The following is a 14325-nucleotide window of genomic DNA, read 5'->3' as shown; positions in this document are numbered from 1 at the left end:
CTAGCTGAAGGAAACAAGGAAACATCTACTGAGAGTTACTGCTGCTGAAGGTGGATCTACGCGCTGTTGGATTGTGGGGTATTTACAATGCCCAAATGTTTTGGGTTTTTTTTCTCCTCACTTTTTCAAATAATCAGGTGATAATAAGGTAATAATAAAATAGAGGGCACTTACGTTTGCAGCACTTCTTGTAAAACTGACGCCCAGGTTTTCAGTGGGTTGAACCTGAAACAGCAGCTAAACGAGCTCTTTACTTCCACTGGTGGAAATTAAAGCCAGAAAGTCACTGATTTTATTTATGTACTTTTATTTATTTTATTTTTACGAATGTCTTCTTTTTTTTTAAATCTGCACTGTGCGCATGCTCTTTACCCTAAAAGAGATAGGAATACAACAAAAAACAAATATCCATGACAGGTCAAAAACGAACTAAAATGACAGTTAGAGTGAGTATAAAAGAGCCAACATACTAAAACGGCATAAATAGGCAGTTTCATGTTGTTGGAAATTTCATTAATTGCTACTATCATTATCGTCATCATCATCATCATCATAAATCAGAGCCAAAACAACAACAACATTGAAGAGAAAATTACAGTAAAAAGTGCACCATCATAAATTTAACTTAAAAACTATACAGCTGCCAAAGATGAAAATGTTAATGATAAACTTCTAACAATATAGAAATGTTCCACAGATTTGTTCCACGAAGAAAGGACGCCACCATCTTCTCTTTATCCCTCTCTCTGGACTTTTCTTTCTTTTTTCCCGGCTGGGTGGGGGGGTCGGGGTGGGGTGGGGTGGGGGGTGATCTTGGCTATCTTTCTTTGAGATGGATTGTTAAGCCCTGCCCGTGTCAGTTTGATTTCCTCAAAGTGAGATGATTTTTTTCTGTGTACACTCGTCCAAGCCCCCCCACCCACCTCCCCTCACCCCCCCAGTCTGTTGGACCTCGATCTGATGAAGCGGAGGCCGCAGGGCCGGTCCTTCCCCCCCAGTGTTTCCACAGACCCCCGTCCATCCTCTGGTCTCTCTACATCTGTTTGTGGGATTTCTCGCAGCAGTCCTCGTTCCCGGAGCTCTGGGAGCCCGCCGTGGCGGCCGCGGCCCCGGCCACCGTGGGGGCCCCCGGGGCCCCCTCCCCGCCGCCTCCCCCACCGGCACCTGCATCCCGCAGCTCCTTCTCCCTCCTCTCGCGCTCCACCGCCTCCTGCTCGCTCTTGCTGCTGGGGAACTTGTCCTTGTTGTTTTCCTTCTTCCACTTCATCCTCCGGTTCTGGAACCAGATCTTCACCTGCCGCTCGGTGAGCGCCAGGGCGTGCGACACCTCGATGCGGCGCTTGCGCGTCAGGTAGGGGTTGAACAGGAACTCCTTCTCCAGCTCCAGCGTCTGGTAGCGGCTGTACGTCTGGCGGCCTCGCCTCCTGCCGGCAGCTACTGGGGGGAGGGGGACACACGGGGGAGGAGGAGAGACGCCAGTTATTAGGAAAGCTCTGCAATCTCACCAAAAGTCACGTTCAGATTAGTTTGTTGTTGCGGTGATTTCTGTTACCAGCTTGTTTTAATTTTGTTAATATGTTTCTTTTCTTTTTAACCCCTTGATGCAAAACATGGGTCAAAAAGGACCTGCATTAATGTCCCAGTTTATTTGATGCTGGCTGAATATTTAAAATACTCGTTAAGTACTCTGTTTTTTTTACTACTACGCTTCTTTATTTTCATATTTCCTTTCATATTTTATGAGCAAGGAGCATCTCATAAGAGGGACACTCGTGAAGAAGTTGTCCATTGTAATGTAATAATAATAATAATAGTAATAATAATAATAATAATAATAATAATAATAATGTACTTTCTAAATTATCCATGTTGGGCATTATACGGGTAATGATGCAAAAAAGGGGTTTTTATTCAAAAAGTAAAAAATGAAATAATAAAATAAAAAAGTAAAAAATGAAATAATTATATTTTAGGATCAAAAACAAGTTAATCAAGGAATACCTAGAACACTAAATGATGAAATTAATTTATTGGAAGTGTTTGGGAAAAAAAACCTCAGCCGTGCCACTTTTGACCCATGTTGTGCATCAAAGGGTTAATGTCCTCGCCCTTGTCTCGTTTTTGGTTGTGTGTTTTTGCGTTGTCCTGCCAAATGGAGTTTCTGTATTGTTGTGTATTATGTGGAAAATCTAATAAAGACATGTTTCAAAAAAAGCAAAAAGTCACGTTCAGAGACAAACAAATGCGTCGCCCTTCTCTGATTTCTGCTACTGATTCATCCCAAATTCAGCACGTTTAAATGACTTATAAAGGTGAACATCTTGCACGGATTATAGTGTCTGAAGTCCAGAAATAAGTCTTATCATCTTCATATTACACGTAAACATCTGAAAACGATTCGGGGCGTGAACATGAGTGTGTGAACATGAGTTAGTATAGTATTTCCGTAGGATCACGTTTGTCCAAAGGTTTTCTTCCAGAAGCTGGTCAGCAAATAATTTAGCTCTTTAAAAGGAGCCTGGGTTTGATCTGAAATATAATCATCAAGACAAATGGCAGTAAAACTGTTCCTACGTCACAGTTCACTGCAATCTGTGCAGGATTTATGTGGACTTCAGACACCCCGCCCCCAACCCCCAACCCCAAACATGCCCCAAACCTGCAGAGATTTTGAAAACCTAATATAAAGAATCAACACAGCACCAATATTTGATAACATTTTTAGTTAAGAGTCACGACTATGAAGGTGAACATAGAAACCAGTGTTAAAAGTCTGGACTTCCTCTCTTCAAACGTGTTGGAAACCAACAGTTTTCTCTCGTTTTCTCCACAGAAACAGAGCAGACAAAGAAAGCTTTGACTAAATACATGGATAAATATTGTCCATTTTAATACAAAAATGTAAGAATTTAAAAAATAATTAAATATATGAATAGAAGACTTGAAGAGACCTCCTTATTATCAACCCATTACACTTTAATCACGGTTATATAAAAATACTGAGCGGCCATAACTCTGCTGCTAGGAGTGAGGGTTTTTTAATGAGTGCTTTAATGAATGTGTTCTTAGTCTTTTCTCTTCATACTTTGTTTTAATCCTGTATTCTAGTTTTCATGCGCCACTATGAGCCGTTGCAAACCAGTTTCGTTTCTTCCTTCCTTCATGTGGGTGTGATTATTCAGGTGAAATGACAATAAAAGGAATCTTGAATCTATTTTACGTGCATCTATATTAACAGGGGGAGATATAAATTGGTTAAACGCGTGTGAAAATCCCATTTTTATATGTGAAATTGGAATTCTGTCTTCATGGAGGCGTTTAACTGTCGGGTGGACAAACAGAAATGTCAGCAGGCTCTTCAAAGTTGATGAGATTATCACAATTGTTGAATTATTTTCCTGAAAATGTTTGTATTTTAGACTCGATGAGGAGCTAGAGACACTTTACCTCTGACCTTTAATTTTGTTTTAATTGTTGATACTTACATTTTATTCCATTATTTAAAATGTGCATTATATATTATTATTATTATTATTATTATTATTATTATTATTATTATTATTATTATTATTATTATTATTATTATTATTATTATTATTATTATTATTATTATTATTATAAGCAGTATAGTATATTTTGCTCATTGCTCATGGATTTTCTGTCCATCTCTGAGGTTTAACGCATGCTGACCCGAAAGGTCTTCAGTATCTGTTTCAGTTTATCTACAGACAACAGAATACAGCAGATTTTGGGAGGAACGCAATTATGGTAAAAGAGTCAGCAGAAAGAAAGGACTAGAAAAAGAGGGTGTTGTCAGGAGCACGGATGTCTGCGGCTGCGCCGGGACTTTGTTCCAGGTTGACGGAAAGAAGGGCCAAATTCTCTGCTGTCAACAGCCGTGAATGAAGGGGGAGGAAAACTCTTTCCCCGGTAAAATAACACGGATGAATGTGGTTTTTGGAAGAAGCAGAGTTCAAGTGGAATTTAATCCTGAAGTCTGGCTAAGACACGGAGGGAAGGGTGCAAGCGCCGAGCCCAGACTTCTGCGCCATGTCATTTTCATGGCAAAATCTTTAATTCAACTTAGATTTTATTTTAGTTTTAATTATTCATGTAGTAACTTCGTGTTTTAGCACGTTGTGAGTGTGAGAAAATGATCCAGCCCTTGTGATCGTGAAACCTTTTAAGATGTGTGACATTTACAAAGACAATTAAATCCGCTGTAAACGCAAACATGGCAGCTGACAGCTGACATTTGGAGGATAAGAGAAGGAGGTTTCCACTTGACAGCAGATGCCAGTGAGAGCAGGGTCACAAATAACTAATAACCTTCATTCAGCAGCTCCACTGATTTATATCCGCTTTTATCCCGTCTCATATCCACGGTTTCAGACCAAATTAGACTTTTATCAGGACCTACAACCACACGAGGCAGTGGAACCATCCGAGCCTCAAAGAAAATGTTGCATATTAAAGAGTCTGTGTTGCGTTTGGGGTGTAGATCCAGTTGGAAGCCTTCTCTGGTATTAAAACGTTTAGGAGGTCAAAGCGTTCTTCTCCAGAAATGTGGCTCTTTGGAGACAATACCCACCACCCCCACCTAGCCCCGACTCCGCAAACCCACCCAGATGCCGGGGGTGAACGCAGGAACAGCCGCGTCTGGGTCTGGAATCACGCGGCGCATGAACGCGTGAAAAAAAGGGCCGCAACACCAACTCATACACGCGCACATGCAAAACACAGACAAATTCAGTCATGAGAAATAAAAGAAAATATGAGAATTTCGGCAGAAAAGCAGGTGATTGACGGAGAGAAGCCACCAGGAAAGTTCCATCATTTAAATACACATTTAAAACGATCAAGAAGGCAGAGAGAAGCTGCGCGCGCACACCGCCGCTGGCAGCCCCGCACACACACCTAACAAACGTTCAGAGCTGGTGGTTGAGACTCGGTTGGGAGGATTTATGTGAACATGAAACACCCCTCAGAACCGTCGGACTCATCCCAAGTTGAATAACTGTGTTTTGTAATTCCATCAAGAGAAAATCGATACAGCTGAAGATTTTTAAAATCCAGTTGGACTCATTAACATGGGAGAGAGACGGTTGAGTGCAAACACCAGCCACCAAGAGAGAGACAGAGGAAAAGAAAACATACAATTAAATTTGCATGTGCGTAAAAAGAAATGGCAGTTGTAGAAAAATAAAATATTTCACGGATTTTTTAAATGGAACATTTGTCCATGAAAGGATCACAAAAGCAGCAAAAGCAGGAATAGGCCAAATACAATCACTGTCCCCTCATTCTGTCTGACACACGCGCACACAATGCCCCCCCCCCCCCCCCCCCCCCCCCAACACACACACACACACACACACACACACACACACACACACACACACACACACACACACACACACACACACACACACACACACACACACACACACACACTGGCTAAAAAACAAAGCAGGTTTTTATACATGATCACTGATATTTTAACTCGTTTTTCTTTCATTGTTTTGTTTTTTCTAGTAGGCTATCTTTCTTTCTAGTCTTTCTCTTTTAGTCTCTCTGACTCCATCTGCTCGTCGTTCTTGTAGCTTTAAACACGTAAACACGCGCGTAAACACGCGCGTTCCGGTGGATTTTCCCCACTTCCAACCTGGAGGATAAAGTTGATTCCGACTCTCCTCATCTCTCCACACTTCTCTCTTTACGTCTCCTACACGACAAACATGGCGGGACGCACGCACACACACACACACACACACACACACACACACACACACACACACACACACACACACACACACACACACACACACACACACACACACACACACACACACACACACACACACACACACACACACACGGCGCCTCGGAGCGTCGCTGTGAACCTGGAGGAGCGGGGTTTCATGGTTTCATGTCAGAGGCTCAGTTAAGGCTCAGTGTTACTCCGGGAAATGAAGAACTTGCAACACGAGCACGCGCTTGCGAGCCCCCCCGCGTGACCACCGTGCCAGCTGAGCCTTCAGGCTGCAGGTCGTAAAGAAATAAAAAGCAGTAAAAGTTTAACCCGGGTCAGAGCCGCGGAGGCCTGAGAACAACCAGAAAACTGCTTCCTCTGCTCCGACCTGGTCCCGTCAGCTGGGGGTGGGGTGTGTGTATGTGTGTGCGTGCGTGTGTGTGTGTGTGCGTGTGTGTGTGCGTGTGGTGGGGGGTCCTTCTCCCCTGTTTTTTTTTTTTTTTTTGATAGTTGTTTTTTGTTTCTGTTTGTCTCTGAACTGAATTCTGAGTGAATTCATTGTTTAGAGATTCTCCTAAACGCCCCCCTCCCTGAACGACGGCATCTAAAAACAACTTTCCTCAACCCCTTGTACGTTTCCTCTCCCCTGCTCGAGGAGCCCGCGGCTCCGCCGGGAGACCCTGCGCGTCCTCACCTTGCGGCCTCATCCAGGGGAAGAGCTGCGTCGGCGAGGGGCTCTGCTCCGTGCCCTCCGCGTCCTCGCCGCCCAGCCCCGCCGCGCCCCCCAGCTTGCAGTCGCTGTACTGGACCAGGTCCGCGTCCTGCGCCCCGAACAGGCTCTGCCGCTGCAGGGCGTCGTAGCCGTAGAAGTTGGCGGGCTCCCCGTGGCAGGTGACCGCGCACGGGCTCTGCTGGTACGGGTTGCTGGGCAGCGACGAGGCGCCGTGGTGGTAGAAGTCCTGGATCTGCGGGGCGTGCTGGAAGGCGGCCCCGGAGCCGGGCCCGTACACCACCGTGGGCCGGCTGCCCCCGAGCTCCTGCGCGAAGCCGCACTCGTAGTAGTTGGGGCGCAGCGACTCCCCGCTCTTGTATTTGGAGAAGAGCGAGTTCACGAAGTACGAGCTCATCTTCTGAGGCGCGGGTGCGGGTTCGGCTCCTCGGAGCGGCGCTGCCAGACGCGTGCGCGCCCTTTTCTCTTGTTTTTCCTGCCGCTTCTGAGGCGCGGACGTGCACACGCACAGGCTGGGGACGGAGGAAGGGGCTGCCGCTGGTGTGGTGTTGGGTGAGCGCCGGGGAGCTGGTGTGGGTGAGCGCCGGGGAGCGGAGGACGCTGCTGGTGCCCGTCACGGCCGCGCAGAGCGCGCTGACGGGGACCGGCCGGAGCGGAGACGGCTGCGACGACACGAGCACGGAGACGCCACACAGTCACAGAGAGTCCATGAGATGTAGGAGGAGGACGGAGAAGCGGAGGAAGGAGACGCGGAGCAGGAGGGGGGGCTGGTGCGCATCACAGTCTCTTTGAAGCGCTGTAGCTGGGTCCGGTCGCGCGCTCAGACACTGTTTCCGTCATTTACTCCCCACTAATGACTGCTTCATATTTTCTCCCCTTCTTTCCCTCGCTCTCTCTCTCTCCCTGACTCCCTCTCTAACCGGCCCCCACCCCACCCCCACTTTTTGTCGTGTGTTCGCGCGTGTGTGCGTCCTTTCCAGGAGTAGTCGTGCGCCTCTTATCGTTTCTTCACTCTCATTAGGGTGACGTGCAGACGCGCACGCGTGCACATGTGCACACCTTGTCCACCTTTTTTTTCTTTTTTTTTTGCACCGGAACGCGCACGCGCCCATGAGCTAGGAGAGCTAAAATTTCTTGCGTGCAGGCGCCGCGCACGGCCGCGATAAAACAAAGGCAGGGAGGATGAAGAGGAAGAGGAGGGAGGCCGAGGGCGAGGATGAGGAGGAGCAGGAGGAGGAGGCGGAGGAGGAGGGGGTTAATGAGAATTCTGCTGCTTTACATCTGATCAAGTGCAAATAACACACCTGCGTGCGCACACGCACACTCACATGGGGAGTTTTAGTGCGCTCGGAGTCCGTGAACGCCTCGCTGGCGGTAATTGCTCCTTCTCGTTTCTGGGGGGCGCGACGCCCGAAAATGTCACGGAGAGGGTGAGAGAGGCAAACTGACCCAGTCCGAGGAGAGAGAGAGAGAGAGTTTCATTGTGGATGGGGTGGGGGGGTTGCAGCGCCCTCTAATTGGTCTCCGTTTTAACAGGATCTCCTCCACAAACGTTAGCGGGTTTTAACACCAACACCAAGGCCTTTCCGCCCTCAGGTTTATGAAGGGGGGGGGTCAAACGAGCGCCGGCGCGGCTGTCTGGGGGTCGCGGACATTTATAAATCTGCTTTATCCCCATAAATGTACGTCCAGGTCCGTAACACAAGCGCGATGCTGTTTGTGTGGTTTTGCATCCATAGACAGGGGGTGGGGGGGGGCTGAGGCCGTGAAGGCCTGTATGGGGGGTGTCCCTGGCCATTATTACGGTTTTTCACTTTGGCCTGGAACCTCAAGCCTAGGAGCTGAGCAGAAGCTTATATTTATGATGTCTTGACAAACGACTGCCTCCTAGAAATGAATCTTTATTAAGAAATGAAGAACTTGTGATGGCTTTGAGTGATGTCATCAGTCATGTCACTGTCCAGCGTACACTATTATTTGTGACGTGTCTCTGGCGCGTTCATATTTATCCAAGGCAAATGTGAGTAAACAGAGTTTCATTTATTTGGATTTTTCAGCTCTATACCACAACAAACCCAAACGTTTCTGTCTCCCCTGAAATACGGCCTCGTCTTTAACCAGCTGATGGTTTTCTGGGCCGTCTACGGACTGTTCCTAGCTGTGTTTTTCCGTTTATTACCCAGAATATGATCTTCCTCAAGCGCCACCGCGCTGTGGTTTACACTTCCAATAAAGAGCTGGCTTATGAGAGCTGCTGTCAGCGCGGGGACTCAAAACGAAGACTTTTTCAGGCCCTGCGCTTCTTAACGGGTACGAGTCCTCGGAGCACAGACCCTGGGCATAACCAGACTAATTACTAGTCATTCTGGAAGATTCTGGTCCAAAAATGACAAGATGGGTGGATAAAAAAGCTCAGTAAACCCGCAAGGCTCATAGTCAATGAGGTACACTCGAAGCGTCTTAACGAGATCTGGCCCTTCGTGTTGTTCTGCAGACAGGGACGGTGCACGCTCCTCTCTGCAACACATGAGCTTTAATTTTACCTTAGATTTTTTTGTTCCTTTGATGCCGGGTAAACAAGCACATGCAGCCCTCATACAGTCATAAAAATGGATGTTACAAGAAGGCGTATGAGTGTGATAAGGAGCCACTGTGTGCCTATAGGTTCAAAAGGCTTCAGAATTAATCATTTGCTGTGAAATTCACTCACAAAAGATTTCACTGGTCACAATGGTGTGGAATAAAAAATGAAACTGGCCTCAGCAGACCGGACCATCTGATACTTCATCAAAATAAAATCAAAACAAATCAGAGCAAGTTTGATCCTGCAAATGAGCCAGTGCGCCTCCGTCACGACGGCAAACCCCGGCCAGGCCTGGTTATCGGTGGAGCAAGAGCGCCATCAAGCGGCCACCTGATGAACGGCAGCGGTGGGGACGGGGAGGCCCACAGCTGCACCTTTTCTGCTGGCTGTCCGTGGGAAACACACCACTTCGCAGAAAGAAACCTTACAAGAAGAAAGAATACGGATGATTTATGATCTGAGGGTGAAGGAAAGTGAAAGGAAAAAAAGGCCATATATATATATATATATATATATATATATATATATATATATATATATATATATATATATATATATATATATATGATATTTAAACATATTGTTTCGTTTAAAACATGTGTACAATTTGTACATGCGTTTTAAATGTAAAAACAAAAGAATTCTATTATATTTAAAACCTAATCTGCGGACTATTAATATAAATATAAATATAAATATTAATATAAATATAAATATAATTATAAATATAAATATAATATAAATTATATGATATGATATGATATGATATGATATGATATGATATGATATGATATGATATGATATTATATTATATTATATTATATTATATTATATTATATTATATTATATTATATTATATTATATTATATTATAATAGATTAATTTTGTGAATTGAAAATATATGGTCACAAATTTTAATTTTTTTAACAAACGTATAAAACTGAAAGGACACGTTTTTCATTATTAACTTTTATTCTTTTTATTCAATTTCAGGATTGTACGAAAAACACACCATAGAAATCAATATGACCTAGATGATATTCTTGTTTCCTTTTTAAAATATTTTGTATGCAGCTATATCCACAATTTTAAATAAACATTTAAAGCACGGAATAAATAAATAAATAAATACAAACTTAATGTTTGATCTGCATTTCCAACTCGTTTCTGGACTCGTTTGTCAAACTGGCTCCAAAACGTCTTCACGGCATCAGTATAAGGGCGTATTTGAGTCTGTTTTAGCACCAGGACTGAAACTTGGCGTAGACGTGACTCCACCAACGAACAGAGTTGATCTACTCAAAACATTTATGTAGCGTTCCGTTTTATTTCCAACTTCAGCGCAAACGTGTGCTGCTTCAAACCAGTTCTGAAATCATACTATAGACACTTTGAATTAGTTAACGCCTAATGCGCGATTCTAATTTAATACTATGACGGTGGTGTTGTCGTTGTGTTAAACGAATACAAACTAGCAATAAAAACAATAAAATACTGTTCACTGTTAACACCATTTCGTGAACGGCTTAGAATCATGCAATAAAATAACGAAGGTTAATATGTAGTCTTTGACTTACGCCGCTGGAAATGATTATGGGTGTGTTTTAAACATTTATGAATATTAGTTACAAGCAGATCGCCGCTGTTCTTCACTGTAAAACAATTAAAACAGCTGGAATAATGTCAACTGAGAAGTTGTGTTCTCACAGCCTGGGAAGTCCAGTTGAACGGAAATAAACTGTTTTATTACGGTATCCGTGGTGTGTGCGTGTAGGCGGCTAAATTACAGGCCGTAAACAGACTCTAAAACGCGGCTGTTGGCACCATTAGCTTTTCAGGAAACGAGTGCAACCTCGCTCTCAACTCCATACCGCTAAGAAAAAAAACTTCGCATTAATTACAAAATAATAAAGAATGATAAAATAATGATGTATGTATTCTCATCACAAACGGGTGTGATGAGTACAGGAAAGCTAGTTTCCGGCTCCTCTACGCCCCCACAGAAGTGCCAGCATCCTGTCAGCAGCTCCGCGGGTCTCCGGGCCGCAGCAGCCAGAGCCGGGTCCCGTCAGATCTCCTGCCCGGAGGAGGGGGCCTGAAGTCCGGGTACCCTGCAGCCTCGGAGCCCCTCTCCGGTCGTCACGGTGGAGCTGCTGCTTTTGCTGCTGTGTCGTTTCAGGATGCATGATACCAGACAAGGAAGGGTTGACAGGACACAACACACGCACGCAAGCAAAATCTGGCTGCCAAAACACCCCCACCGACCAAAACAACCCAAACTTCAAACGCTAAAGCTGAAGATACGTGGAAGGAGAGGAGAGGCCATCCAGGTTCGTGCTTCAGAGTAATTCCTCCTAATTTTTCTGAATATCCTGGGATTTTCAGTCCTTCCTTATCCCTTAGCATCCTGGAGAACCTAACCTACATGGAAGTTCTCTACCTCCGTGCTGTCTTTCTGCAGGAGCTGAAGGCAGATGGGAAACTTTTCCTCTAATGTTTCCTGTCCCTCTGATGCTTTCCGCCTTCCCGTCTTTTATTCCTCACGGCGTGTTTGCTTTACAGCCGTTTAGTTCTTAACCTTCACAAATTTATACGCTATAAACTTTTATTGCAGTCATATTCTTTTATTGCACCTCTCTGCCCTGAATCCTCCTCTTCCCCCGCTCTCATCTCCGTCTTCCTCTCTGCTGCTTTTACGACGGTCGCAGGCTCTGCAGCATCCGCGCCGGCGCTCCCCGGCGCTCCCCGGCAGCCACGGCAGCCCCGGCAGCCCCGGCCTCCCTGTCCCGGCCGCGGCCTCCTCCCCATCCCCGGCCTGCTCCTCCTCACCGCGGCCCGGGCCCCTTCGGTGGCCCCGGGCCGCCCCTCGCGTCCTGCCCTCGGACACGGAGTTTCCTCGTGGAACAGATAGAGGAAGTGCCGTAACAGCTGCCGTATGAGAAAAAAAAAAGGACAGGACAAGAAAACATTTTCTGGTGTAGAAGGACACGTTTTTTCTTTATTTTTATTATGTTCCTTGCGCAACCGTGAAGCTCCACCACGATCTGAAATGCATCTAAATATTTAATTTAATTTTACTTTATCATTGTAGTTTATTTAACTTTATTTTGACTGAGTGCAGGACTGTGGATAAATGAAAACTACCCCTTGCTGGAAAAGGAAACCGTGGAGGAAAAATATAAGGTACCACTTTTGACTTTCTTGTAAAATTTGATTTGAATCCAAATAAAAGAATATATCATATATATGAATAATATAATATTATATATAATATTATATCATATTATATATATATATATATATATATATATATATATATATATATATATATATATATATATATATATATATATATATATATATATATATATATATATATATATAAATATACACACACACACACACACACACACACACACACACACACACACACACACACACACACACACACACACACACACACACACACACACACACACACACACAATGAATGGAGCTGAAGCATCTGAAGACTTAACATCATTGGCTTGTGATTATGTAACTACATTCTTGATATACTTATGAAGTTTGTCATTCATTGTTTATGTATAGTCTTTATTGTTATAAGTAATATTATATATTATTGCTGTTGTTGTTTCTGAAGAGTTGCTCCATGTCCTCTGTAACTGGGTGTGATTGTTCAACACTTTTCATTGTGTAACTTTAAACTCTCAGTCTCAGATCAGTGACATCAGCTACACTTTTAAGTGCGCTCAAGTGCTCAAGGTTGTAAAATGAGTTCTCTGAGCGCGTGCACATGCTGCAGCCATGTCTGTCGTACATATTTTAAACATGATTCCTTTGAACAGTCTGAACATGTGCAAAGCAGAAAACAGTCTTCAGATTGCGGTCCAACTATTAATGAGTCCAAACTGTGTGATGTGATGCACACATCTGCTGATTTGGAGTTTAATCTCTCTGTGAATATAAAGCATCTTCTCTGTGATTGATTAGTTCAGCTCATTCGCCTTCTCTTCCTCCAACGTGATCACTGTAGACATTTATAATCCCTACGCTCTGTTTTAATATCAGATGAAGACATATTAGACTGCTCCACTTCCATAGGAGTGAAATATGATTTTTAATCTGTATTCCTTTTATTTAGGTTCTAATTTGTATTTATTCTCTCTGTGCAGAGTGTCTGTGTTGTGTCGGTTCGTGAAGTTATCAGCACAAGGCCTTGGAGTTTGTCCATTAGCCTCGTCTGGAGTCCGGCGCTGCTGGAAACATGAACGTCCTGCAGAGGAAGGAAGAGGGCTGCTTACAGGCTCTTGAATAAGAGCCGGCAACCTCAGTAAAACCTGATGATTAAAATTCAGGTCAGAGCCTACTGTAGTTTTGTTGAATTAAAGCTTTTTTAAACATGGTCATGTCCTCTCTGGTGATATCTGTCTGTTCTGTAAACTTTGATCATGAGGTTGGCTGACCCAAGGATCTGAGTGTTTCCAGAAATGTGACATCAGTGACTAAAACTGTACAAGAGTGTCAGTCCAAACATAATGTAAGAAGGTCACAGAGGAAGCAGTGAGGGGCGCTGAGGGGTCGCCACTCTCAGTCCAGGGCTATAAGGACCTAGTGGTTTTATTTCCCACTCATAAAGGGGGACATCACAGTCAGTGGCTCCTCAGTACTTACATCTCCATGTTTCCAACCAACTGAGCTGTAAAAGAAGTGAAGCGCAACATTGCAGAACTACTCATTTCAAAGCATGACCAAGTAAAGTCAACTTTAATCATGAGCTTTTCACTCTTTTTCACCTCCATAAGAGTCAGACAGAAACCACAACAAACCAGCTAATATGGTGATCTTTATTTTCAGACCTCACCGACAGTCATTCAGATTGATTATGTAAAATGAGAAGAAGCCGATGAAGAGCGAATAAACTTTATAAAATCAACATGAAGAGGCTTAGAAGATGAGCAGGTTTCCTCCAGTGACAGGAGTCTGTGGAGATAAAACATTTATTTTCAACATTAAATTGGAATTCAGTCCAATAAATGTATTTGAAAACATTATTTTCGCAAAACAAAAGTCACCTTCACGCAGACTTTGCTCAGGAAGTAATATGGGACAATTCACTCAGTCATTTCAATCCTAACCCGTTTAAACTTAATTTATTATAATCATTCGTTCTTGGAAAGAATTCTATCGAAAACAAGTTACATCAGATCCTCTATCCTGAGCACGTAATAGAAGACATTCCAGGTGGAGACCTCCACC

The 14325-nt window shown here is 44.1% G+C and overlaps 1 protein-coding gene across 2 annotated transcripts; it reads right to left on the bottom strand.

Moving 5' to 3' along the window:
• Positions 1-309: 309 nt before the first annotated feature.
• On the bottom strand, positions 310-7364 carry LOC133422200 (homeobox protein Hox-B8a). Of its 2 annotated transcripts, none has more exons than XM_061712143.1 (2): positions 6447-7364; positions 310-1437 (listed from the first exon to the last, which is right to left on the bottom strand). In XM_061712143.1, exons 1-2 carry the CDS (start codon positions 6877-6879, stop codon positions 1034-1036), a joined length of 837 nt encoding a protein of 278 aa, XP_061568127.1. In that variant the 5' UTR covers positions 6880-7364; the 3' UTR covers positions 310-1033. The 2 variants fall into 2 exon arrangements, with proteins under 2 accessions (XP_061568127.1, XP_061568128.1); XM_061712144.1 differs by having other exon boundaries at positions 310-1434.
• Between the last annotated feature and the right edge of the window lie 6961 nt (positions 7365-14325).

Source organism: Cololabis saira, chromosome 21 (genome assembly GCF_033807715.1).
Source record: "Cololabis saira isolate AMF1-May2022 chromosome 21, fColSai1.1, whole genome shotgun sequence".
Classification (NCBI taxonomy): Eukaryota; Metazoa; Chordata; class Actinopteri; order Beloniformes; family Belonidae; genus Cololabis; species Cololabis saira.
This window is presented reverse-complemented; position numbering and strand designations above follow the sequence as displayed.